The sequence below is a fragment of the Peromyscus maniculatus genome, chromosome 8 (assembly GCF_049852395.1).
Source record: "Peromyscus maniculatus bairdii isolate BWxNUB_F1_BW_parent chromosome 8, HU_Pman_BW_mat_3.1, whole genome shotgun sequence".
Taxonomy (NCBI): domain Eukaryota; kingdom Metazoa; phylum Chordata; class Mammalia; order Rodentia; family Cricetidae; genus Peromyscus; species Peromyscus maniculatus.
This window is the reverse complement of record NC_134859.1, coordinates 92,812,622-92,837,427: the sequence shown is the minus strand read 5'-3', so window position 1 is coordinate 92,837,427 and position 24,806 is coordinate 92,812,622. Positions and strand designations below refer to the sequence as shown.

The 24,806-nt window shown below is 38.9% G+C and overlaps 1 protein-coding gene across 18 annotated transcripts in view; it reads right to left on the bottom strand.

The window, feature by feature from the left end:
• The window catches only part of Tanc2 (tetratricopeptide repeat, ankyrin repeat and coiled-coil containing 2), a 338,567-nt gene that overhangs the window by 263,179 nt on the left and 50,582 nt on the right, over positions 1-24,806 (bottom strand). For 17 of the 18 annotated variants that reach the window (XM_076577705.1, XM_076577713.1, XM_076577710.1 and 14 more), the window contains one exon: positions 18,535-18,624. In XM_076577705.1, coding sequence (XP_076433820.1) covers positions 18,535-18,601 — 67 coding nt within the window. In that variant the 5' untranslated portion in view covers positions 18,602-18,624. Of the gene's footprint in view, positions 1-9,962; positions 10,242-18,534; positions 18,625-24,806 lie in introns of those variants that run through there. The other variant, XM_076577719.1, reaches the window with a different exon arrangement.

Here is a 24,806-nt window from a genome sequence, read left to right as displayed (position 1 = left end):
TAGAAATGAGACTAGTACAACTACAATGAAAATAGTTTGGCAGTTTCTTCTAAAGTTAAACATGCATCTACTATATGAACCAACAGTCTCACTCTTAGGCACTGATAACCTAGAAATATGAAAATGTATGCTTATGAGAGATGGCTCAGTGTTTAAGAGCACTTGCTGCTCTTCCAGAGGACCTAAGTTCTGTTTCTAGCACCCACATCAGGCAGCTCACAACTGTCTACAAATCCAACTCCTAGAGATCCAATGCTTCTTGACTTACACTCATGTGCCCATACCCAAATGTTGATACACACCTATACAGTTAAAAATAATAAAAATCTTATAAAAAAAAAAAAAAAACCTAGGTATTGGCAGAAGTTTCTGGGTCCAACCAGCAACTCCCAAACACCCAGCAGCTGCTTTCCAAATATTTGACTCAGAGACTCAATATTATTTATAAATACTCAGCCAGTAGCTCAGGCTTATTACTAACTACCTCTTATGCTTAAATTAACCCATAATTCTTATCTATGTTTAATCACGTGGCTTTCTACCTTTGCTCAATATGACATTCTCATCTTGTTTCCTTCTGCATCTGGCTGGTGACACCTGACTTTGCCCTTCCTCTTCCTGGCATTCTTAGTTTGGTCACCCTGCCTATACTTCCTGCCTGACTACTGGCCAAACAGTGTTTTATTAAACCAATTCGAGTGACAAATCTTTACAGTATACAACAGAATTATTCCACAGCACCTAGGTGCATCAGTGTTTATAGTGGCTCTATTCATAATCACTTCAAATTGGAAAGAACCCAAATATTCTTTAGCAGGTGAAGGAATACACAAACTGTGATGCATTCATACAACAGAAATATCACTTGGCAATAATAAGGAAAGCCTACTGCTTAACAACTTGGCTGAATCTCAAAGGAAAAGAAATAAGCCCTAAAAGGTGATATACTCTATTTATATGACATTCTAAAAATAAAAACTACTGGGATAGAGAATAACTCATTTGTTCCCAGGGTTATGAGTGGAAAACTGTAACTACAAAGAGATATCATGATCTACCCTGTAGCACAATGTAAACTAACTGTTGTAATAGCTGCATTTGTGTACATGCTACCAACAGTCACCAAAGTCAGAGACATAGTGTCATCTTTGAACATAAATTCTGAGAATTGCATAATGAAGACAAAGTGACATAGTAGGAAATATATATATTTTTTTTTCTGTTCCTGATAAGATTTCCTAAAAGTCTTGTAATTTCTTAAGAGGGATGACAGGATCATCTTTTGTCATATTTGGTTTTAGTCCCTTGTTTATAGACATAAGAGCTCCTAGGGTTCTTGAATCTTATGACAGGGATGATGAGTGTCTTTTTGTATGTTAACAGTATGATTGGTAGCTGAAAGCCCTTGGACAGCTTCAGGATAGGGACTATCACTTGACTAGAGAGAACTTTCAGCATTATCCCTTTGAGCCCTGGGGAGGGGAAGATGCATGAACATCAAGTTCAAACACCAAAGGCCAGTGATTTAATTAATCATGTCTACATAGTAGAATCTCTACACAAAACCCAAGGCAATAGAGTTCTTGGTCAATGAATGTATCCAAGTGAAATATACCCACATCAACCAAAGTGGATGTCACTATCTTCATAAGGACAGAAGCTCTTGTGCTCAGGATCCACCATTATCCACATCCTTTTCTGACAATTGCCCTTTGCCAACCCTTTCTTTGCCACAGCTGATTTTCACCTTATCCAAAAGTGGATGATTACAAACTTACCCAATTCCTACCACAATGTATAACTGGCTTTGTCTAAGGGTTAATAACAGATCTGTTAGACCAGAATTAATTCATCTATAGTCATATTCCATGGGTCATATGAATTTGGTCTATATCTCCCTCTTGGTACCTGGACTGTATTATGCTAGAGTTTTTCTGTAGCATTTATCTCTCTTCCATGTTCCAGTGAACACACCCAGCCAAGTATTTTGCTTATAGGATGGAAGATGATGTAAAGTGGCCAAAAAAAACCAATCAGAAAACTTTGTTGCTAATATTTGAATTTGAAAAAACTTGGCCCCTAGAGACACAAAAAAGATATATCTTAAAAACCATAGAAACCATAAAGAAAACATAAGTGGAAATCTCTCATCTGTTCTTATTTCTAGCAATGAGTTCCCTAGTCAAGAACAATCATGAAAACCTATCTTCTGGAATGATCAGGTGGTCAGTTTACCAGGCAGGGCCTATCACACTATAACCTTATCATCTGAGGCCTAGACCTCAGCTTTGTAGGTCAGAGATCAACTCTTAACGATCTTCTAGTTGGAAAAATTCAGAGGCTGATTTACACAACAGTTCTACATGTCTGAAATCTTCATATCAAATTAAAGTTATAGAAAAATTTAAATTCTTCCCACCTTACTCATATTTGTGCAAATTTGCATTTGTATTTCTAATTCTTGCTACATAAGTGTTTTGTTGTCCTGATTGGTTGGTTTTTAAATGCTATTTTAATTCTTTTAACTTTATTTATAGTTATGTATGTCAGCTTGTACTTAATGGGCATGTAAATGGGGATGCCTACAGAGGCCAGAAGAGAGCATCAGATCCCCTTGAGTTGAAGTTACAGAAGATTGTGAGCTGCCCAATGTGAGTGCTGGGAACTGAACACTGATCCTCTGCAAGAGTAGCCAGTGCTCTTAATCACTGAGCCATCTCTCCACACCCTATTTTTATCTTTGTCACATTTTCCATGTTTTAGTGTAGACATTCGGTAACCTCACAGAAATTGCACAATATTTATATGTTTTAACTTTAAAGCTCAGGCTTCCTCATTAGACCTTGTGTTCAGGCTTCTGAGTAGAAAGGCTGAAATATATAAAACATATAAATAAACCCATAAGAAGGTAAGCAAGGTGGCAGACTTCATGCTGACCATCCACTTCCTTTTTTAATGCTAACAGAAACCTGGCTTTATTTTAGGTAGCTCCTCCCAGGAAAGCTACAATTCTCAACCTTGGTACCTTGGTATCCATTCTTGATTGGCTAAAGGACTTTAGTAACATTTGCAATTCCATTAACTGCTTGAATAAAAATGACAGGACCCAATCTGGCTAATAGGCTATAAGGTGAATTGAGGAGGGACAGGAAAAGGGCCACCTAAGAAAACCCCAGTTGTTTTACCCGTCTTTGAACACTGCTGTGTGCAGAACGTAAGGGTTGAAGATAAAGCAGTCCTCCTGCTGCTGCCTAAGAACAATCTAAGAATAACAACCGATGTCCTGAAAATAAAGTAGAAAGGGCAGTAACTCAGTCTTTGATGATCCTACTGAGCTCCAGAATGAACCTATCTGCTATCTTCCTACTACTGGAAGTTGTGTGAACTTATACATTTCTTTAATGCCACAGTCACTGGGACACAGGACAAAAAGGCAGGGAAGATTATGAGGATATATGAAGACAAAGATCCCTTGACCCCAGAGTCTGGCTGAAGCCTTTCTTCACCTGAGAATCAAGAATTCCAACACAATTATTTACTATAAAGGTTATTGATACTATAAAGGTTGTTGACACAGACAGTATTTCTTTTATACAAAGATAATTTCAAAATATGATGATAAAATAACAATGAATCATGCTAAGGCCTAAGTATATATGGCCTTTCTCCTTTCCCAGCTATAAACCTGTAATTTTCTAGGATTCTAACAAGAAATTCCATTCAATCCCCTTGGATAACCCTAGAGCCCAGGGTTTTCATTTTATCAGGTTGTAATTCCACCCGTCACACCTCCTCTGAAGCCACCAACACTCTCACTTATCAAAACAGAAAGGAAAAGGCAAAAACAGGTTCTTTCGCAACCCTTTATATCAGTGGTTCTCAACTTTAATGCCTGCCATCCTTTAATACAATTCCTCTTGTTGTAGTGACCCTCAACCATAAAATTTTTGTTGTTACTTCATAACTGTCATTTTGCTACTGTTATGAATTATAATGTAAATACAATTTGTGTTTCCCAATGGTTGTGAAAGGGTCATTTGACCCCTTCTCAGGGATTGTGACCCACAGGTTGAGAACCACTGCTTTAGCTCTAAGTCAAGAGCCACCGAGACAGTCTATGTGGCTCTTGCTAAAATGTAAATCCCTTTGAAAAACTCACACCCGACAATGCTCCTTACTCCTTCTCTGAGTGCCTTCTATCAACCCCACAGTTAAGTTTAAAGCTAAATGTTCTCCTAATAAACTCATACTCCTCTTCCTAAAATTTATTTCTGTGGGGAAGTCAAGGATCCAGATTTACCTCAGGGAAGACCCCTAAAGGGTAAGGAAACTCTCTGCTGGAGGAAGTTCTTGGTGGTTACTATAATGTCTCTGAGGTTTTAAGCTGGACTATTTTGTTAATTCTGACTATTCCAATTACTACAAGAATAAATAAAACTGAGAACTGAGCTTGATGCTAAAATCTTCTTCTCAGTTTAAAATCCTGCAGTGGCTCCTTTGCAGTATTAATATAATCACAACTCTTTAGCATGGTAAATAAAATACATCATTAGCTTAAAAGTGATTAACTGTCCATCTTTTTAGCAATTATCTAACTCACCTGAGTTCTGGGAATAGCAAGGATTTCTACAGTTACCATGAGAACCAGTTTTCTATATACATTTAAGAGCAAATGCTGCTTCCTCTATATGGTGCCCTAAGTCCTATACAGACTTCAAAATTCAATTTATAAGCTAGGTCTGATGATGCAATCCTTCAAATCCAGCTATTCTGGAAACCAAGAAAGAAAGCAGGCCTGGAACTATAGAATGAGTTCAAGGTCAGCCTGGACTATTTAATTAGATCTTGTTTCAAAATAAAAAGTAAAAATAAATAAAAAGTTTGAGATATAGAGCGCTTTCTAGCATGTGAGAAGCCCTAGGTTTATTCTCTAATTCAGAGAGAAAAAATAAATTCAATTCTCCCCCTCTGCCTTGCCTCTCAACTTGCTATTGGTTTAGAACTCTCTCTCTCCTCTTCTCTGTTAAAGTTCCCCGCTTGTAGGAACAAACCTGGAGCATAACTCACAAATCCAAAGACAATGTAAGCACCAAAGACTAAGTAAATTATAAAAGGAGATTTGGAGAGAGTTCTAAATTGTTTCCATTCTAGCACTAGATGATGCATTTGTAAAAAAGCATCTGCCACCACAGAAAATTCTAATAAAAAGACTACTTTAGCATATATAAATTATACTGATTCATTATACATGCATACATGTTTATCTTGTCTTTTGATTATACTAATCTCATGTTCCACTTTCTTACCCTCCATCCTACTTACTACCTTAGTCCTCTGCTTTCATGACTTTGGTTTTCTTTTTTTATTATTATTTTAGGTATACATATGGGTGTTTTGCCTGTACATGTGACTGTGCACTACACGCATGCCTGGTGCCCACAGAGGCCAGAAGATAGTGCCAGATCCTCTAGAACTGGAGTTACAGACAGTTGTGAGCCACCATGGGAGTGCTGGGACTCAAATCTATATCCTCTTGAAGAGCAACCAGTGCTCTTTACCACTCAGTCATCTCTCCAGCCTCCCCACTCCCCATCACCTGTTTTTGAACAGTGTCTCACTATGTAGCCTCAGCTGGCCTGAATCTCTCACTATGTAGATCAAGCTGGCCTCAAACTCAGAAATCTGTCTGTCTCTGCCTCTCAAATGCTGGGATTATGTAGCATGAATCTTAAAATGTCTTATTAATAAAAACAAACCTGAAGTCGGGCAGTGGTGGTGCACGCCTTTAATCCCAGCACTCGGGAGGCAGAGCCAGGCGGATCTCTGTGAGTTCGAGTCCAGCCTGGGCTACAGAGTGAGTTCCAAGAAGGGCGCCAAAGCTACACAGAGAAACCCTGTCGAGGAGGAGGAGGAGGAGGAGGAGGGGGAGGGGAGGGGGAGGGGAGGGGGAGGGGGAGGGGGAGGGGAGGGGGAGGGGGAGGAGGAGGAGGAGGAGGAGGAGGAGGAGGAGGAGGAGGAGAAGAAGAAGGAGAAGAAGAAGAAGAAGAAGAAGAAGAAGAAGAAGAAGAAGAAGAAGAAGAAGAAGAAGAAGAAGAAGAAGAAGAAGAAGAAGAAACTGGAGGGGGAGGGGGAGGGGGAGGGGGAGGAGGAGGAGGAGGAGGAGGAGGAGGAGGAGGAGGAGGAGGAGGAGGAGGAGGAGGAGGAGGAGAAGAAGAAGAAGAAGAAGAAGAAGAAGAAGAAGAAGAAGAAGAAGAAGAAGAAGAAGAAGAAGAAGAAGAAGAAGAAGAAACTGGAGCCAGGTACTGGGGTCAACACTGGAAGATCAGAGAAGCAGAACAAGCCACAGCTTCCTCACCTCGCAATTCCTCAGCTGATCTTTTCTCCTCAGACTGGAAACCTCTGAGTGCTTATCCAAATGGATCTCAGCTGAACTGCTTCTTGAAAGCCTGAAAGCTTAACCAGCTCTAGTTCCTGGTTTTCATGCCTTATATACCTTTCTGCTTTCTGCCATCATTTCCTGGGATTAAAGGCATGAGTCACCATGCCTGGCTGTTTCCAGTGTGGCTTTGAACTCACAGAGATCCAGATGGATCTCTGCCTCCCAAGTGATAGGATTAAAGGTATGTGTGCCACCATTTCCTGTCCTCTATGTCTATCTAGTGGCTGTTCTGTCCTCTGACCCCAGATAAATTTATTAGGATGCACAATATTTTGGGGAACACAATATCACCACAGGATTAAAAGCATGCACTATCATGTCTGGGCTTTTCTGTCATTATTATTATTATTATTATTATTATTTTAATCTAGACTTCCCATGAGAGAAAACATGTAATATTTTTTCAACATGACTTTTTATATGTATATTATTTACTTTATGTGTATGAGTGTTTTTGTTTGCATGCCTGGTGCCCATAGAAACAGAAAAAGGCATCAGATCCCCTGGAACTGGAGTTACAGGTGGTGTGAGCTGCCATGTGGGTGCTGGGAACTGAACCCAGAAACTGCAAAAACAAGTGCTCTTAAATGCTGAGCCATCTGTCCAGCTCCTACTATGGCTTATTTTGTTGAATGTGATAATCTCCATTCCCATCCACTTTCTTGCAAATAACATAATATTATTATGGCTGAATAATACTGATATACATATACACACACATGTATAAATATATCTTATCCCAATGTCTTCATGAGAGAGAGAGAGAGAGAGAGAGAGAGAGAGAGAGAGAGAGAGAGAGAGAGAGATTGAGTATGTGTTAGGAAAATAACTAGATAGTATGGTAGTTCAATTTTTAGCTTTTTATATTTCCACCAGTGAGGTATGAAGGTTCTTTACCACTATACCTTATCATATATATGTATGGCTATTTGTTTCTATGATAGTCACTCTGACTGAGGTTAGATGACATCTCATAATGGGGTTTGGTTCTGTTTGGAGCTATTATAGGGTATAACATAGCCTAGGCTAGTTTCTAACTCTTCATGTAGCCAAAGATGATCTTGAATGCTGATCTTCCTGCCTATAACTCCTGAGTGCTGGGGTTAGAGACATGGGCCACTACAGCCAGTTCATGTGCAGAACTGGGGACCTTATCCCCAGTTCTGAGTAAACATTTTTCTTATGGTTATTTTGGCTATTTTGGTCTTCTGTTGAAAACATTCTGATCAATTCATTTACTTACTAGATAATTTTTCTGGTGGGGGGGCTCAATTTTTTTCAATTTCTTGGATTTTTTTCAATTCAAGTCTAGATATTAATTCCCTGTCAGATGAATAGCAGCTACCAAAGGTTTTCTCCATTCTGTAGTCTATGTCTTCATTTAATGAACTGGTTTTGCTGTGCAGAGCTTTTTAATTTTGTACAATCCTATTTGTCAATTCTTGGTATTATTCTCTGGACTATGGGGCTCATTCTCAAAAAGTCCTTGGTGTGTCTGTATCTCAAAGTGTTTTCTGTATGCTTTCCTCTGGTGGTTTCAAAGTTTCAAGATCTTTGATATATTTTGTTTACTTTTATGCAAGTGAGAGACTCTATATGTGAATATTAAGTATGCTTAGCACCATTTATAGAAGAGCCTATCTTTTCCCCAGCATGTTTTTGGCACCTTTGTCAAAATCAGTTGGTTAGAGTTGTGTGGTTTGTTTGTCTCTGTTTTTCTGGGTCCTTTATTCTGTGCCATTGACCTACACACATTTTGGTGCAAACAGGTATTACAATTTACTTAGTATTATTCTTTTTGCTTGGTTATTTAGGTTTTTTAATGTATCTGTATAAATTTTCTTTTTTTATTGATGTGAAGAATGTCATTGGGATTTTTGATGAGGCTTTTCCGGCATCTATTGAATATTCATGTGATTACTGTACCTGACCTAATATGTCCCATGTTAGAGTTACTAAACTAGTTCAAAGTGACTAAAACTATATATATATATACACACACACATATATATATTAATAGCAAAAGACTAGAATAATGAGAATTTCTCAAAAAATTAGCAACAACTGAGAGACATTCATTATGAAGCATTATGTTATAATGCACTAATGATACAAGGCAGGAAAGAAATATCTATTCCTAGTAAAATACTCTTTCTGGCATTGACTACATTCTAAGCAATCTTGCAATAACTATAAATTTTGCTTAATACAGTCTTGCCTAATCAAAACTATCAGCTCCTCCAATTAAATCTGTATCAAGCAAATAAGGAAATCATCTCAAAATTTCCAGTTTTATACACATTTCAAGCTAATACAACTATTTAATATAATACTTGCGTGCAATTTTGATTAAAGAATTTAACATCACTCATAGTAAATATTTAATAAGTTTATGCTATCTGGGCCCATTAGGTCAAGCCTATAATCAGAGTTACTTGGGACGTTAAGGCAGAAGGATTAAGTACAAGGTCAGCCACCCCGACAGAGGAAGATCAAGGCCACTCTTGGCAACAAAGCAGCATTCCCTGTTTCAGAATAAAAAGTAGGAAACTGCACACTTATAATCATAGCACTTGAGAGATGGTAACAGGAGAATGACTGTATGAACTCTATCTTTAAACCATAGAAGAGAGGGGAAGGAGAATGAGAACAAATATGCAGGAATATATATTTGAGTATGCATGGCAACCATAAAATGGTACCACAAATTTGCAGAGGCAGAAATCTAGAATCAAAGTTTCTTTTTGTTTTGTTTTTAATTTAAGCCAGGCATGGTGGCATACATCTATAATCCCAACACTCAGGAAATTGAGGCAAGAGGATGGCAAATTTAGGGTCAATCCACATTGAACGGAGGCTTTAAAAAAAAAACTTAAAATACTTAAATTTCTTAAACAAAAAAAATTTGATATATTCAAGTGTAAAACTTTTAGTATTAAAACTATTATTTTATCTTAGTAAATGCACTGTATCAACATGTGACATAAAAATATACCGTAAGAAACAAAATTAAATGTTTAACTTGTTACTTAAATCCCTTCTTAAAATGAGAAACCAGAATCTATTCTTTAAGTATTTTTATTAATTGTACACATTTATTAATATAAAATTGTAAATAATATATCTGATATGTACTTGGATTTGTTTGTTTTCAATTTTTGTTTCTAGCTGTCCTGAAAATCACCAGGTAGACCAGACTATCCTGGAACTTACAGGAATCTACCTGCTTTTACCTCAGGATGCTGAGATTAAAAGAATATGGCACCACATTGGACTTATACTTGGATTTTTTTAAAGTAACTGATCTATGGCAATAATGCCAAATTAAATCAGTTCAAATGACTCAACTTAATCTTTTTTTTTTTTTTTTTTTACCAAGGAACATTTAGCAAGCCACCCTATCTAATTCTTAAAACTGCCATCCTGCTTTGAGATACACACCAAACCAGAATAGGAAACAAATGTCTGGGGTCAGGCAAAGCCTTTTCTGTTTAAAATGACAAGAGGGATGGAGCACACGGACCTCTTCATCAGAAAGCTTCCCTGCTTTAGTGTCAAGAAATGCAGTACAGTCCTAGTGAGGGAAGCAGGGACAGCTGCCTGCTTCTGGCTGAGGATCTACACAGAACAGCCCTCTGAAACTGCTAGCAGTCACTCACTGCCTTTTCCAACTATACCTATGAGGTGGCAAGTCATCAGTCTAACTGACACAGGTGATGACGACACAGTAAACAGTGTGACCATTTACAACTGACAAAATAGTCTGGGTTTTAAAGTAACTTGCACAGGGTCACACTTAGTAAACTAGACTTTAACAGGGATATGTTTTATGCTAATAAAACTTAATCCTGAAATATTAAAAAAAAAAACCAAAAAAAAACCTATGTTGAGCTTGGTGATGTATATCTTTATGCAACTGTTACACTTGGGAGAAGGACACAGGAGCTAGAGTACAAGTCTGAGACCAGTCTAGCTACAAGAGGATTCATTCAATCCTTAAAAATAAATACAACATATGAGCTTGAATTAATCACTTTATGAAAGCTTTATCAAAGAACTCCAATCAGCAGTAAGAAATCACTGTGTTAGCCGGGTGGTGGCGGCGGCGGCGGTGGTGGTGGTGGCGGTGGCGGTGGCGGCGGCGGCGGCGGCGGCGGCGGCGGCGGCGGCGGCGGCGGCGGCGGCGGCGGCGGCGGCGGCGGCGGCGGCGGCGGCGGCGGCGCACGCCTTTAATCCCAGCACTCGGGAGGCAGAGCCAGGCGGATCTCTGTGAGTTCGAGGCCAGCCTGGTCTACAGAGCGAGATCTAGGAAAGGCGCAAAGCTACACAGAGAGACCCTGTTTCGAAAAACCAAAAAAAGAAAAGAAATCACTGTGTTAATCTCAATCACCTTATAAAAGTTGAGGACAGGGAGAAACTTATTATGGATAGAAACTCATTTCCTTTAAATTGTTTTTAAAAATGGGTCACAAAAAAAAAAGCTTGTAGCGTAAACTCTACAGTTTCCTCGGTCTTCCTTCTCTATCAGCAAAGATGGAAACTGCAAACTTTGTAAGTAACAATCTATAAAAGTGGAGAGTGAAAAAAATCTTTGGGCTAAAATATTAGTGTGCCACTAAAAGAACTTACAGTATCAAACTGTTTTTTAGAGTCCTAAGGAAAAATAATCCTCATGTTTTAATAAAAATTTAAGGGGCTAGGGAGAATTGGCTGCTCTTTCAAGGACTGGAGTTCGATACCCAGCACCCATGTGGCAGCTCACAATTGTCTGTAACTTAAGTTCCAGTAGATCTAACTTCCTCACACAGACATACATGAAGGTCAAATACCAATGCACATAAAATAAAAATAAATTATTTTTTAAAAAAGGGTTGAGGCTATAGAGAGATGGCTTAGTGGTTAAGAGCACTGACTGCTGTTGGTTTTAAAAATATGCGGCACTGTTACTGTTCGGGAAACGTCAGAGGCACAAAACCCAGTAACAAGAGCTTTATTAGAAGGGGCAGGGGAGACGGACGAACAGGTGCAGAGAGAGAGTGGGGCTTGGGGGAGAGCAGAAGAGAGAGGAGGAGTCTGTGACCGGCTTTTTAAGGATTCCCCTGCACATGCCATGCATGCGGACTGCGGGACCGAGCTGGGCGCATTCACGCAGCGCACATAAGAAGGCGTAAGACCCCTTCCTTAGCTACTGAACTGTGTATGTGCAGTTATATAGCTGGAGTGGCAGAATTCTAACAACTGCTCTTCCAGAGGACCCAGGTTCAATTCCCAGCACTCACATGGCAGCTCACAACTGTCTGTAACTCCAGTTTCAGGGGACCCTCACACAGACATACACACAAGCAAAACACCAATGCACATAAAATAAAAATAAAGCAATTATTTAAAAAAAAAAAAAAAAGAATTTAAAATGAGCCCAGGAAATGAAGGTGATTACAATGGGAAAAAAAAATGTAGTACATGTTTCTAGACAGCAAAACACTAAATATATAATCACTGTGCATATTACACGGGCCTGAAATGATGCAATGCAGAAACTAGCCAGTCTGCAGCCAGAAACTCCAGAACAAATGATTTATTTCCTCTTGTTCCTTTCACTTCCCAACCACTGTAGTAAACACACTATCTAGACCACTTCCTCATGTCTCCTCTGCCTCTTTGTGGGAGTCTGCCAGAGTCCAGCTTCAACTGACCTGTCGAAGGGTTCTTGAAGGGAGGAGAAAGGAATGAGGAAACGACTGATAGAAAGATATAAAGAGACAATAAGAAAGACAGAGACACAGGATAGCTTCAGGAGGGCCCTAGATCAATACCTAGTTGCCCTGAGGTTTATTCAAAAGAACTTTTTATAATATGCAAAGGGCAGAGACAAAAGACCTCCACCTTCCAAGATCAAAGCACAAAGTACCGACCCTTCCAAACACCTGGTAACCACACCCCTGGCCAAACCACCCCATTATGCAGCCCTGCTGGGTAAAGCAAGCTCAGAATCTCTGACCCTGAGTAAGGTCTCACCAGATAGCCTCTGCGGGTTACCACCACACCTCTTCATCCCTATGACACTTCTTTAGCCTTCTCATCATCTCTTAACAGTGAGATTACTGTAATCCTTTGTTTTCTTTCTTTCTGGATGTGTCTTGATAAGCTGCCCAGGCTAGCCTCTGACTACTGGGCTAACAAGTTCCCCCTGCCTCAGCCTTATGAATAGCTGTGATTACAGTTGTGTGCTACTGTGACTAAATATAGTTTATATACACTAACAACACAGTTATTTTCCTTAAAATGTTATTTATTCATAAAACAAACATTACTAAGCACTTGCTTGCTATGTTACAAACAAGATACAACAGCTGAAAACAAAATGAACTGCCCAGGCATGCCTTTGAATACCAGCACTTGGAGGCAGTCCAAGGCCATTCTGGTCTATACAGCAAGTTCCAAGCCACTCAGGGCTCCAGAACGAGACCCTGTCAAGAGGGGTAGGAGATTGAAGGTGGTGGTGGTGGTCATAAAATGTATGTTCCTAAAGAAAAAATAAATAATAGAGCAGGAAAATAAGACATATTTAAGATAAGTTATTTTTGCTACAAGAGACAAAGAGAGAGAGGGCAAAAATTAAGAGAAATGTAAAAAGGGGATAGTTTTAGATCTGGTGGCCAGCAAAGACCTCAATGAGAAGATGACATCCAAGTTATGGCCTTAATGAAGGAATGGACCTAACAAACACCTAAACATAAGAAACAATATGCATAAAAGACAAAGTAGGAGAAGGCACATGGCTAAAACAGAGTGAAGGAAGGCAAAAAGAGTTACAGGAAATGAAGTCAAAGGCAATTAGTAACATATCTTAAGAAAACATGAACAATATGAGCTTCTAATCAACCCAATATTGATTTCTTATTTAAAGACTGTATTTCACCTGTGTTCTAAACACATGCACTATGTGTCACTGAACTACATATATCCTCAGGCCAACTAGCTATACAATGTTAAGCTAAAGTTTTTACCTCTCACCCATAAAATGGAGTGGAATTTTCTATAAAGATTAAATGAATAATATATGTGAAAGTTATCTTTGTGAAACGCAGGACATTTGTGAATGTAAGGTAACTTATCTAACACACGCTTCACTGAACACAATTCTGGCTACATGACCTCTTTACATTCTCTTACAATGAAATACAAATATAGATGAGTAAATAAAAATATAGAGACAGTATGAAGTACTGCAGGAATAATAGGAAGCATGCATGAATTTCTGATCCTTGAGATAATTAAAAACTATAGTAAGGAAGCATTTCTGAAAGCTCATAAACAATACAAAGTATTTCATTAAATTTCACATTGGGAAGACAGGTAATAAACACTCTAAGAGCACAGGCAAAAGAACAATCACTGTGAGCCAGAGTGAAATACAAGTACAACTCTAATGGCTAAGTAGGACTTTTTTTTTTTTAAGTGACTCAAGTATAAATAGCAAGTCTATTCCAGACAAGGCCAATGTCATGATTATGAAGAAAAAATTAGGTATTATAAGACTGACGTGTATAAAGTAGAAACTTTCTGAATAACACTTATAGGACATAGGTATAAACAAGTTAGGACAGGTCAGATTCTGCCAAACTAAGTTTCTAATAGTTCTTTATAAAAATTGGGCTGGAAACACAGCTCAATGGTAGAGTGCTTACCTAGCATGTGCAATGCCCTAAGTTTAATCTTTAATACACACCTCTTCTCAAAAAAAGGTAGGGGCAAGAGCAAGTCAGAGAAAACAGTTTATTTATGCATTAACTCAATTGCTATAAATTTTCAGGTAACATTCATGATTATGAGAACATCTAGATGATTATATTAGAAAAGATTTTTTAAAGAAAACAATGTAGAATAATTTATTGATTTATATGTATCTTAAGGACAAAATGGGAATGGGGTGAAATTCTTTGGTGGTAGGAAAGAGAGCAGAAGGAACAATGAGTATTTAAAAAGAAGATGTGGTGGTACTTGTATTATTATCAGTCTGTAGCTCAGAACTATATTCTAAGACCTAAGGAAATCTGCTACAGGGTTCTATGATAAAAGTTAGTACTCTCTAATAAAATTTATGACCATAACAGTAATTTACTCAATCTAAACATTGGTAGAGGACTCATCTGCAAAAGCAGAGATCCACTGAGATCAACAGAAATCAAGAAAATTTATAATGAATGTGTGCACTGGATGGATGAATAGGATCAGCAAATATATAAATGAAAGAATCTGGTTGTACTCAATAAAACTTTTTTCCTTCTGATATTTTGAGACAGGATCTTATGTAGCCTAGCATGATCTTGAAGTCACTGGGTAGGTTACTCAGGCTAGCCCTGAATTCCTTATTATCTTGCTTCTTCTTTTCAAGTGGTGGGATTATATTAGAGGTGTGTGCTACCACAACACTTGCTAGATTTGGCTTGCAAGTCATGGTTTGCTAACCTTTGGTATAGAAGAGGAAAGCCCCCCATTCACTCAATCATCCTACAAGATTTTCTGCAATTGAAGAGATCTACACAAAACTCACAAAAATCAAGTAAAATAAGATAAAGAAAATTATACATCTAAGTGTATCATGTCAAACACTGATGGCCAAAGTAAAGACAAATAAAATTTTAGCACCTGTAATAGTTCAAAGGACAAACAATGAGAATTATTGTTTCTTCAGAGACACTATAACCCAGTAAGACAATAAAATAAAAAAAAAACTATTTCAGTGCTTAATGAAAAAGCACTTCCCCTCTAGTTTGATACCCAGAGAGAATGACTTTCAAACAAAGGCAAAGGTGGAAGTATAGAGTGGTGGAGTGCTTACGTTTTCCTACTATGCACAAAGCCCTGAGTCAGATCCCCAGAAGTGAGAGGGAGAGAGAGGGATGAGGATGTTCCAAGCTAACCCCCAACTGGTCTGGCTCTCTCTGCTTTCTGCTCTGGTGCCTACTTAAAGAAGCAGCAGCAACCTCGCGTTATCACTGCCACTGAGGAGGTGCTCCCACTCCCATGCCTACACTGTATCCCCTTAGACCACACGCCAGAATAGTGCCTTCCTTCCTTAAGATGCTTCGCTCAAATATTTCACCATAGTAACCATACAATAAAAATGTCTTAAGAGAATTCAAAATACAAATATAAAACAAGAATTGAAGGCTCTTACACTGTCCAAGAAAAGGGCCAAAGTACCAATCAATATAAATTATTGATAAGCTAAGGATTGATATTTGAATCTTTATAGTACTTACTTAAAAATTATAAGAGAACATTATTTTCAAGCTACTAAAGGAAATAAAAATAAAAGGTGTTTTGGTCAATCCAAAAACCACAAGAAAGAAAGAAAACAAAGGAGCACAGAACAGGTAAGACAAGTAAAAAACACAAAGCAGTGTTTTATATTGAAAACCAGATACATCCTCAGTTCATGTGGACTAATGTGTTTCCTTAACACAAACAGAAAACAAAAAAACCTTTCTGGAATGAATGAAAAGTAAGTCCACTATCTACAAATAACAATCATATGAGTATTCAAAGTGAGTGAGTAAAACAAATCATATATTGCAAACACTGATCAAGATGGCTGAAGCAGTATATTGATACAAAACAAAGTTAACTTTTAACAGGAATTTCTAGAAATAGAGAAACATTCTATAATGGTGAAAATCAATTCACCAGGAAGACATAAGAACCCTAAATTTGAATTTATCCAATAAGATAGCTTCCAAACATGAAGCAAAACTGTCAGGAACTAGGAGGAATGAACAAATCCATAATCATAAGAAAGTGTTTTACCACTTCTTTCTCAATCTATATTTAAAAAATAATACCTAAGGATATAAAATATTTCAGGACTACCATCAACAGAACTGATCTACACTATATACAGAACCTACATTATTTTTAGGTACATCCAGAACATTCACCAAAATTTGCCATGTGAATTAAAAAGCAAATCTCAATAAGTACCAAAACTATTTAACAATACAGAAAAGATTATCAGATAATGATACAAATAGTCTAGAACTCAACAATAATGTGTGGTATTGTACAAATATATATTTGATCTCTGTAATGTTTCCTAGTACTTAGTTCTAAAAACCTCTGGAATTTTCAAAGTCTTTAAGCTTTATTTGTTTGTAAGGGGATGACTAGTGGCTGGTGGCTCTTGGTCAGCTGGTCAGCCTTAAATGGTACCTTATTTCTGGGAAATTACATGATTAGAAGGTTATACTCAGCTTGGCCTTTGATTTCTTGGCAGAGGAGTTGAACTAAATCAATCATACATACATAATGAAAACTCCATAAAATCCCAAATGTCCAGGCTCAAGGACTTTTGGGTTGGTAATCACATGGTAGTGTTGAGAGGTGACAATTTTTAAAAGGATGTGGAAGCTCAAGACTGTTCCCAATCTTCCACCCAACCCACCTCTTCCAATGAACTGTTTACTGGGGTCTACTCTTGTAACAAACCAGCCATTTTTAAATAATTTGTCTTCCTGTGTTCTATGAACTATTCTTTTTTTTTTTTTTTTAAGATTTATTTATTTATTATGTATACAGTGTTCTGCTTGCATGTATCCCTTCAGGCCAGAAGAGGGAGCCAGATCTCATTACAGATGGTTGTGAGCCACCATGTGGTTGCTGGGAATTGAACTGAGGACCTCTGGAAGAACAGCCAGTGCTCTTAATCTCTGAGCCATCTCTCCAGCCCTTCTATGAACTATTCTAACAATAGACCTGAGAAGAAGTTCCAGGAATCTCCAGTAGGTGAACAATGAGAAAGAAGCTTAGGGTAACCTAAGAATCCACCATTTACAATTGGCAGCAAAGGTGGAAGGCAGCTTGTGGGTCCTGTGCTTACTCCAAGTAGCATTATTTTAGCTGAATGGAAAATATCCAGCCAGTGTCTACCAAAGAGCTAAATTGAACTGTGGCCACAACTACTGACATCAGTAAAGTGAAAAAACATTTTCCTTAGTTAGTGTAGAAGTTTCTGTCAAAATAAAATAATCAGGAAACCAACAAATATTTAGAAATTAGTAAATTTAACTACCTGAAGATCCAAGAAATCACAGTACAAATTACAACATTTGAAATGAGTGATAATGAATAAACTAAGAATGTGAATTTATAACTAAAGAGAAATCAGGTTGAAAACATTATAAAAAGTACAAAGTCTATCACCCTTTAATAACAACCGCATATCTAGTACATTTCTGTTCAATATCGTCTCCCAAAAGTTTTCTTTTACCTAAAACCCCAAATTATCCTGTTCTTTAAAAATATAAGCAAACATACACATATAACTACAACAACAAAAACCTTAATAAACTTTAGCGCTTGTAAGAAATATTCAATTCTGCTGGGCGGTAGTGGCGCACGTCTTTAATCCCAGCACTCAGGAGGCAGAGACAGGTGGATCTCTGTGAGTTCAAGGCCAGCCTGGGCTACAGAGTGAGTTCCAGGAAAGGCTCCAAAGCTACATAGAGAAACCCTGTCTCAAAAAAACAAAACAAACAAAAAAAAAATTCAATTCTTTTTGAGACTGGATCTTATCCTGTAGCCAATGCTGAACCAGAACTCACTAGGTAGTCAAGACTGACCAGCAGCCTTAAACTCATGAGCCTGCTGCTTCAGCCTCCACAATCCTGGAATTATATGGGTATACCATAGTGCCTATAATTATATCTTTCTGCATAAATCTATGGGGACAGTCCTATTTTTAATGATTTCCTCCATTAAGAGTATCTATTACTATAATAAACTCCTTTGTTAATTTTTAAAATAAACATGGGTCTAGAGTTTTTAATAAATAAATGTCTAGAAACATTATTCTCTCATTAAATAGAAATAAGTACTTTTTCCTCACAGTTTTTCTTTAGCAGACTGCTGCTGATAAATATTCAAGGGTCCTACCTTCTAATAAAGAATATGACAGTCTATAAGAATGTAAACCTTCTTATGTTCCAAATTTAATAAACTACTTAATAAAATTTTGAAGCATGGCAGCATTAGTTCAGATCCCTAAGACGGCCTGTACTTCTATCACACAGAGTAAGTATGGGGTAGCCACTTACCACTTGATCTGTTTTTCCGACTTGATTTCCCACCAGTAAGAAGCATCTTGAGACTATTCCGAAACATGGTTGTGCTCTTTTAATATAAAACTGTAAAAGAAAACAGGGAAAATAAGTTAAGACATTTTTTATTCGAAATACTTCTAAGTTTAATTTTAAAAGCGAATCAGCAATTAAGTGTGTATAGAGCTATACCTTTTCCTTTTTCTTCTCTCTTTCCGATGCCAGCCAGAACCTGAGTGTGCTTTTTCTGGTACTTTGGGCTTCACTCTTTCTCTAAAGCTCCCTTCCTCATTATGTGGTTTATTGTCCACCACGTGGCTGACCCCACACTAGCTTGACCCAAAACTACCTGGTTTTTTTCCCTCTTCTCTTCTCCATGCTCCTCCTCCAGGCAGCTGCCAAGATTTACAGCATGCCTGCCCTGGGGGTTTTCTTTCAAACTCTAATAAAACTATCCTCAAGCTTCTGTTTGAATGCATTCTTAAATATTTTTTATTAATGAGACTAATAATCTCAATAGGGGACCACGATTTCACCAGTATCTTATAGCAACCACGAATAGAATTCTCAAAATTTCTAGTACCAACAGCACTAAAGATTCAAAGAAACAATTAGCTAGCTATAAATACATCCTACATTTCATTTGACTCTTCAATTCTGGAACAACTTCCCTGTCTCCTCTTTCTTCCAGACTCCTTTCTCAATCCTCCCTTTTTCCCTCCCCAACACACACACACACACACACACACACACACACACACACACACACACACACACTTTACAAAACTACCTATTCCCTATCAACAAATCAGAATTGGTTTGTCCTGAGCAGGCAGGAGAAAACAAGAGCCTGACCAGTACAATTAAGACAGAAGAAGACGACCCACACTGGGTGGGGAGGAGAAAACCCAGGTCAGCCAGGCACCTTGTGGCACCGAGAGTTGGTCACTATTATGCTGAGCAAATACATGGTGGAGTATGGAAGAGAGAGAGACAGGCAGACAGACAGAATAGTTCACGTCCTGTGGAGAGAGGGAGATCTGAAGAGGTGAAAGCAGTGAAGAGCAGGCTAAAGTGGGTGGCCTGCTTGCCATCTAGGGCCATGGTGATATCCAGGCCTGTTCTGCTGCCAAAGGCCATGTCTGTGGTCTCTGTTGATGTCCATCACTCCTGTTACCAAAGAAGACTGAAAGAATGAGGCTGTACAGAGCTGGCCCAGCCCCTCACTGGCTGCAATACTAGGGAGATCTAGCACTCAGGAGAGCAGGCCCTGTACCTCTCCTGGGCAGCACAACAGAACTGACCGTACTGACAGGGGCACGGGTGACCCAGCCCCGAGAAAGTCAGTGTCAGAGATCTAGCCCCACCCCTCATCTACCATGTGGTGGTATGGGCGAGGGAGAGAAGCCCCCTACTTCCCATCTGTGGCAGGTCGGAGAGCTGACCTTGCCTCTCACCAGCTGTTGCACTCAGGAGAGGGGCCCCTCCACCTCGCCTGGGCAACATAGTAGAGCTGGCCCTGTTGCTGTAAGAGTGGATGAGCTGGCCCTGAGGGTGTGAGAGCAGGAGAACTGGTCCTGACCCTTGCTGCTTACTGCATAGGGTGAGCTAGCCTGAGCAGTGCTGGAGAGCTCACCCTGGTGGTGAGGATGACAGAGAGCTGGCAGGCTGACCAACCCAGCAACCACCCAGACCCAGACCCAGACCCAGGGATATGAACTGGCCCATCCCAACATCCACCCCATCTATGATCTGCTGGAGCATGTGTCCTACAGACCCAAAGCTGCAGGATTTCCATGAATCAGAACACAACAGGATATCTAAGAGGAGTCCCAGTGAGGGCCTAGTATCTATAGTGTAGCAGGAACCAGAGGCCTCGAACCAGACCAATGACACATTGCAAGTAAAGATATATGGACTGAAGGGTATAACTGTGTCACAGTTTCCATGACAAGATTTTTTTTTCTTTTCTTTTAAATTTTATTTTATCTTGGAGGGAAGTTGCAAGGGCAGAGAGTAGACACAAAGGGACGGGAAGATGAATGGGATCGAGATGCATGATATGAAACCCACTAAGAATCAATAAAAAGTTAAATTAGGAAAAAAAATGAATCACATACACACACACACAGAGCTATACTAAATACACTGATTAAATTGTGTTTTTAAATTTATATGTATATAAATATGTAACCATAATAAATAAAGAATAAGAGACAATGAATGTGAGAAGGAATGGGCAAGAATTCTTGAGGAGTTGGAGAGGACAGAGAGGGGTGAAGTGATATAAATATGATACATATGAAATTCACAAAATTTTTTAAAAGTTATCACGAAGGTCCTCTTTTACCATGCGTTATTTCTTAACATGTAAAATATAAAAATACTTCTCCTCTATGGTAGTTATAAACTCTTTTCCCTCTAGAACTATTAGCCACAATATATCCTTCCTTCTAATGGAAAAAAAAAAGCCAGAATTATCCCACCTCTGAAGACTACTGAAGCTCATAAACCAGAACCTCTCTTCTCTGTACTGCTCTAGGTCAAAGAAAAACCCAATTGTGCTTTTCATCACATCCCCTAACACTGTTTGCAAGAACTCTGATTAAAAAAAATCATCTGCTCCCAATGCCATGGTGATGTCCAGGTCAGAGCTGCAGCTGAGAGCCATGACTGGGTCCGTGGCCCCAATGCAGCCAGGTTCTGTGTTGATGTTCGAGGTTCCTGTTACCATCAAAGGCCATGTGGATGCCCAAGATTTGGGGCCATGTTAGTGTCCAAGGGCCATGCTGCCACTGGGGCCATGCTGATCTTGCCACCCCTGGGCCAATGTTGACATCCAGACCCAGCTGCTGCCAAGGAACATGTGTGGGTCTGTGGTCCTATGGCAGCTGAGACTGTGTTTAAGTCTGAGGCCCATGTTGCCACCAAAGATATATGGAAGCCAGGGTTGGGGCCGCAACATATGGTCTTGTTGGTGTCCAAGGGCTGTGCCACCAGAGCCACCCTGATCTGAGTGGCTTGTGCTTCCACTGAAGCCAAGATGTTGTCTAGGCCCAAGCTGCTGCCAAGGGGCATGTCTTAGTCCATGGTCCTGCTGCACCTGGGGTCTATGTTGATGTCTGTGGCCCGAGTCACCTCATGTAACCATAAGAACCATGAATGATTAAATCAGAGGGCCATGCTGCCCTGCCCTTCGATGGACCTGCCCCTCATGGGAGAGCTGCTGTCCCCCTCCATGGCACTCAGGAGAGATGGCCCCACCCCTCACCATAGGCAAGGGAGAACTGACCCTGATGGCATGGGCACAGGGGTGCTGGCTCTGCCCATCACCTGAGGAGGGTGGCCCCAGTGGCCTGGACTGACCAGCTCAACTACCACCCAGGCCTACCTAACATCTACCCCACCTAGGACCTGCTGAAGCTTGTGAAGGAACTAGTCCTGTGAAACAATATATGCAGGATCTTCACAACCTAGGGCATCTGCAAGATATCCAAGAGGAGTCCCAGTGAGGATCCAGTGATGATGGTGTACACGAAACCAAAGGCCTTGAACGAGACCAATGATTCGTTGTGATGAACATTTGCAAGTAAAGCTGATTGGACAAAATGATATACAGCGGCTCCCAATGACACTAGGACGGACGAAGAGGTATTGGAGAGACAGGAAAGATGGAGGAGCGAAGAGGTTTTGTTTTTTGTTTTTCATTTTTTTTATTTTTGCTTGCTTCTTTTGTTTTGGATTGGTTTGATTTTTTTTTTTAATCTTCTTTGCGCTTTGCGGGGAGCACTTCAGGGATAAGGGGAAGATATGGAGACTGGGAGGTGAGTGGAATTAGGATGCATGATGTGAAATTCCCAAAGATTCAATAAAGAAATTATGTTTTAAAAAAAATCATCTGCCTTTTTTGGTTTTCTCGTAACTTTTCTTCTCCTTTGTACTGAACAATCATAACAACAGTCTTCAGTATGTTGTATATAAAAATAAACAATGCCCGCCTCTATTTTCCCTTGTGGTTCCACCACCATGCCTACAGCCTTGCTCTTCTTTTCTGTGTCCTGTGAAGGAAACTGCACAAACATGAAGAGCTTACATCTACAGAAAATATTAAAATCAAAGCACAAAGAAAGGTTAGAAAATGTGGAAAAGAGTATTAGCACCATATTCAGCCCACTGAAAAGTTATAGCATACACATAACTGAAAATTCAGAAAGTTATATTTGAGGTGATAAGAAGCAGGAATTTTCTAACTAATCAGATATATGAAGCTATGGCTGTAAAAAAAAAAAACAAACAAATAATAAAAACAAAAACACCAAGTAATCATAGCCAAAGTGCTAAGAATATCTACAACAGAAAGAAATCTCTGAAACAGCTAAACAAAATGTTGTACATAAATGTTAAAAAAAAATCTATTACAGATTGTAAAATTCTTTGAAAAATGAAAATGAAGTAAAAATTTTTTAAAGCAAAACCAATGTATGATTAGCAGAAATGTCATAAAGGGGTTATTCTAATAGGAAATTAATATTTAAATATCAGATATGTAAGAAGAGTCACAGAATGGATTAACCTGTTGGTACATATGAACTGCAAAATAGCATCAATTTCAAAAGCTTGATAATTTCACATGTAAAAGCTAGAGAAGTAGATCAGTGGTACAGAGCTTCCCAATTTTCATAAGGCTATATGCTCAATCCCAGCACAATAAATAAAACATAGGCAAACTTAAAATGATGACAACAACCTAAAAGGTAGAAGTAGGGTAAATGAAATTAAAGTTTCTAAGATATCCTTTGGGATGCATAGCTGTATGCACTTGTCAAAATTCAGCAAATGTTTACAGCAGACTTACATATTATATGTAAATTTTACCTCAAAAGAACAAAATAAACAAAATTTTAGCTCTAATGATTTCATGCTTAAATATTTAGCAAGATCATACTACAGAGTGCATTTTACTTTGAAATGAATCAAAAATGATGAAGACATGCAGAGGCAGATAATGAGATAAAAGTAATCACAACAAAATGCTAACCACAGAATTGGGCATGTGGTGCACAGCTTTAATCTTAGCAGAGGCAGGTGGATCGCTGTGAGTTCCAGAACAGCCAGAGCTACATAGTGAGATCCTGTCTCAAACGCCCTCTCCCCCAAAACAAACAAACAAAACTGTTAACCATATACTGTTGTGGGACATTTGTACACTGTGTGAAAATGTATTGCTGTGATTGGTATAATAAAAAACTAAACGGCCAATAGCTAGGAAGAGGCTAGGACATTCAACAACTTCCAGTGACAGAAAGGATTCTGGGAAGAAGAAGGGCGGAGTTGCCAGGCAGACGAGGAGGAAGCAGCATGAGTACAGAGAAGAGAGATGAGGTAATGAGCCATATAACAGATTGCAGATTAAAATAAATGGGTTAATTAAAATTATAAGAGCCAGTGGGATAACCCTGAACTAAGGCTGAGCTTTCATAATTAATAAGTCTCCATGTCATTATTTGGGAGCTGGCTGGCAGGACAGAGAAAGATTCACTACAATATACTTTAAGTGTGGTTATTCATGTATTAACTAAAACTTGTGCTGTCAATGGCTTATAGCTGCCCTCACTTCTGAGAACTGCCCTTGCTCAATGGAATAACCCTTGCACAGAAAGTTTCATGTTTCACTGTCCTCATTGTCCTCACTGTGAAAGCCAATGACTTATTAAAACAAAGGTACAAAAGATGAGCTTTCTAAACTCCAAGAGGGGAAGACTATGTGATAAGATTCATGTATCAAAGTCTTTATCCACATTTCTTATGCTTTATTTTTCTTTAAAACTTCATCTCCTGGGCTAGAGAGATCATTCAGTGGGTTAGAGAGCAAGTATAAGGACCTAAGTTTGGCTCTTACTACCCATGTGAAAACAAGTGGATGGAATCCCCAGCACTGTAGGGACTGGAGACAGGAGGACTGATACGAGTTTGCTGGCTGCCAGTCTAGCCCTAGGTTCCATGAGATCCTGTCATAAAGAAAAAATATGGAAGAGTGATAAAGCAGGACATTCAACATCTTCCTCTGGCCTCTGAGAGGGTGAGCAAACAGGTATGCAGACCTTCACCACACACACATGTGAGCACGTAACACACACACAAATACATTTATTCAATGTCAACTCCCCACTAAATACAAGCTCTAGGATGGCAGAGAAGTTGTTTAATTCATTGTTGCATAGATAAGGTCTAAACACATGAAACACTAAAAATGTACATTTATTAAATTT